The following is a 1,269-nucleotide window of genomic DNA, read 5'->3' on the forward strand; positions in this document are numbered from 1 at the left end:
GTGCTTGTCTGAGTGTGCCCAGAACTCAACTACCACCGACTTAGTCATCATCGTCCGTCAGCATCACGTGATGGTCTATTCTTGTAGGCACATACGAGAAGGGTGTCCGAGTCATCCCTTCATCAACACTCACAATAACTTATCCAATTTTTATCTGACTCATATTCTAGACAGAATCAATAGTTATAATAACAATGGATATAATAAATTTAAAAATATATATATTTTTTAAATGATTATGTCTCAATGTTGATTGATATATTTACTATTGTCATTAACCGGCACTATTTCTTTTCTTTCTCGATAATGACTCTTTAGTGAAGAATTCAGCTTGCAAACCAAATAATAAAAGTACCGTAAGAGAGAAATAATCCGACTACGCAATTCATTACAATACGTGCCAAACTATACACTTGCACAAGTTGAACCTCAATTGTTCATCCTTTCTCTCTGCTCAGTATATATTCAATCTATCACCCGAACGATCTGTCTGATCACCAAACGCTAATTGGGTCCCCAGCAGGTGAGGTACATCACTTTCCTCAGCGACTCCTCCGATTGCTTGGCTCGCTCGCTGCATCGGCCATCAGAGACGGCGGAGGACATTCTCACGGCCTGAGACAGCGACCTCATGTTGCTCTTGGCGTGCTGCTGCAGAGACCTCAGAGCGTAGTTCCATCTGCACAACCCTGCTTGATCCTTAAGCGCCTCCACTGCGCCAACGCTCGCTGCTACCAAAATCGAAGCTTTCTTCACTGAAGCCATAATTCTCTCGACGTTCTCTATCCGTCTGGAAAAGCAAGAAGCTGTTGCCGGATGAAGAACAAGGGCGAAGCTTTTTATAGAATATTCTCGCTGCTGGTTTTGATTTTCCAGTCCCAGAAAACAGCGGTCTGTGTAACCCGTGGTTTCGTCAACACTTCAGGCAGCAGATGTATGGAGTCTAAAGTATGGGTTTGATTCTTATCCGGTCTTTATTATTATTATTTTTAAATACCTACACAGTTAGCGCAAGACCGATCACGAAACTGCTCCATCCAACCCGAACCCAATCAATGGGTTTCTAAAGCAAGAGGAAATTAGATGCCCACAGACACAGCACTAATGGCAAGGTGCCAACTGGAAAGCCATCTCACCTTGTCGGGTTACCAATCCAGCGGACTGGGACGATGGGTGCCATTAATTGTGTGCTATGTGGTTCCAAAATACGAGAGGAGTGATTCACTGAACCCGTACAACGCGTCCGTGAAGCTCTTGCTTAAAGGTAAC

The 1,269-nt window shown here is 43.7% G+C and overlaps 1 protein-coding gene across 1 annotated transcript; it reads right to left on the reverse strand.

Moving 5' to 3' along the window:
• Positions 1 to 343: 343 nt before the first annotated feature.
• On the reverse strand, positions 344 to 894 carry LOC122027363. Its single transcript, XM_042586311.1, has one exon. The coding sequence runs from the start codon at positions 763 to 765 to the stop codon at positions 505 to 507; it is 261 nt and encodes an 86-aa protein (XP_042442245.1). The 5' UTR covers positions 766 to 894; the 3' UTR covers positions 344 to 504.
• Positions 895 to 1,269: the final 375 nt, after the last annotated feature.

Source organism: Zingiber officinale, chromosome 10A (genome assembly GCF_018446385.1).
Source record: "Zingiber officinale cultivar Zhangliang chromosome 10A, Zo_v1.1, whole genome shotgun sequence".
NCBI classification, from domain to species: domain Eukaryota; kingdom Viridiplantae; phylum Streptophyta; class Magnoliopsida; order Zingiberales; family Zingiberaceae; genus Zingiber; species Zingiber officinale.

Coding starts and splice junctions, on each gene's coding strand:
- LOC122027363 (XM_042586311.1), bottom strand. CDS start 765: ATGGCTTCAGTGAAGAAAGCTTCGATTTTGGTAGCAGCGAGCGTTGGC.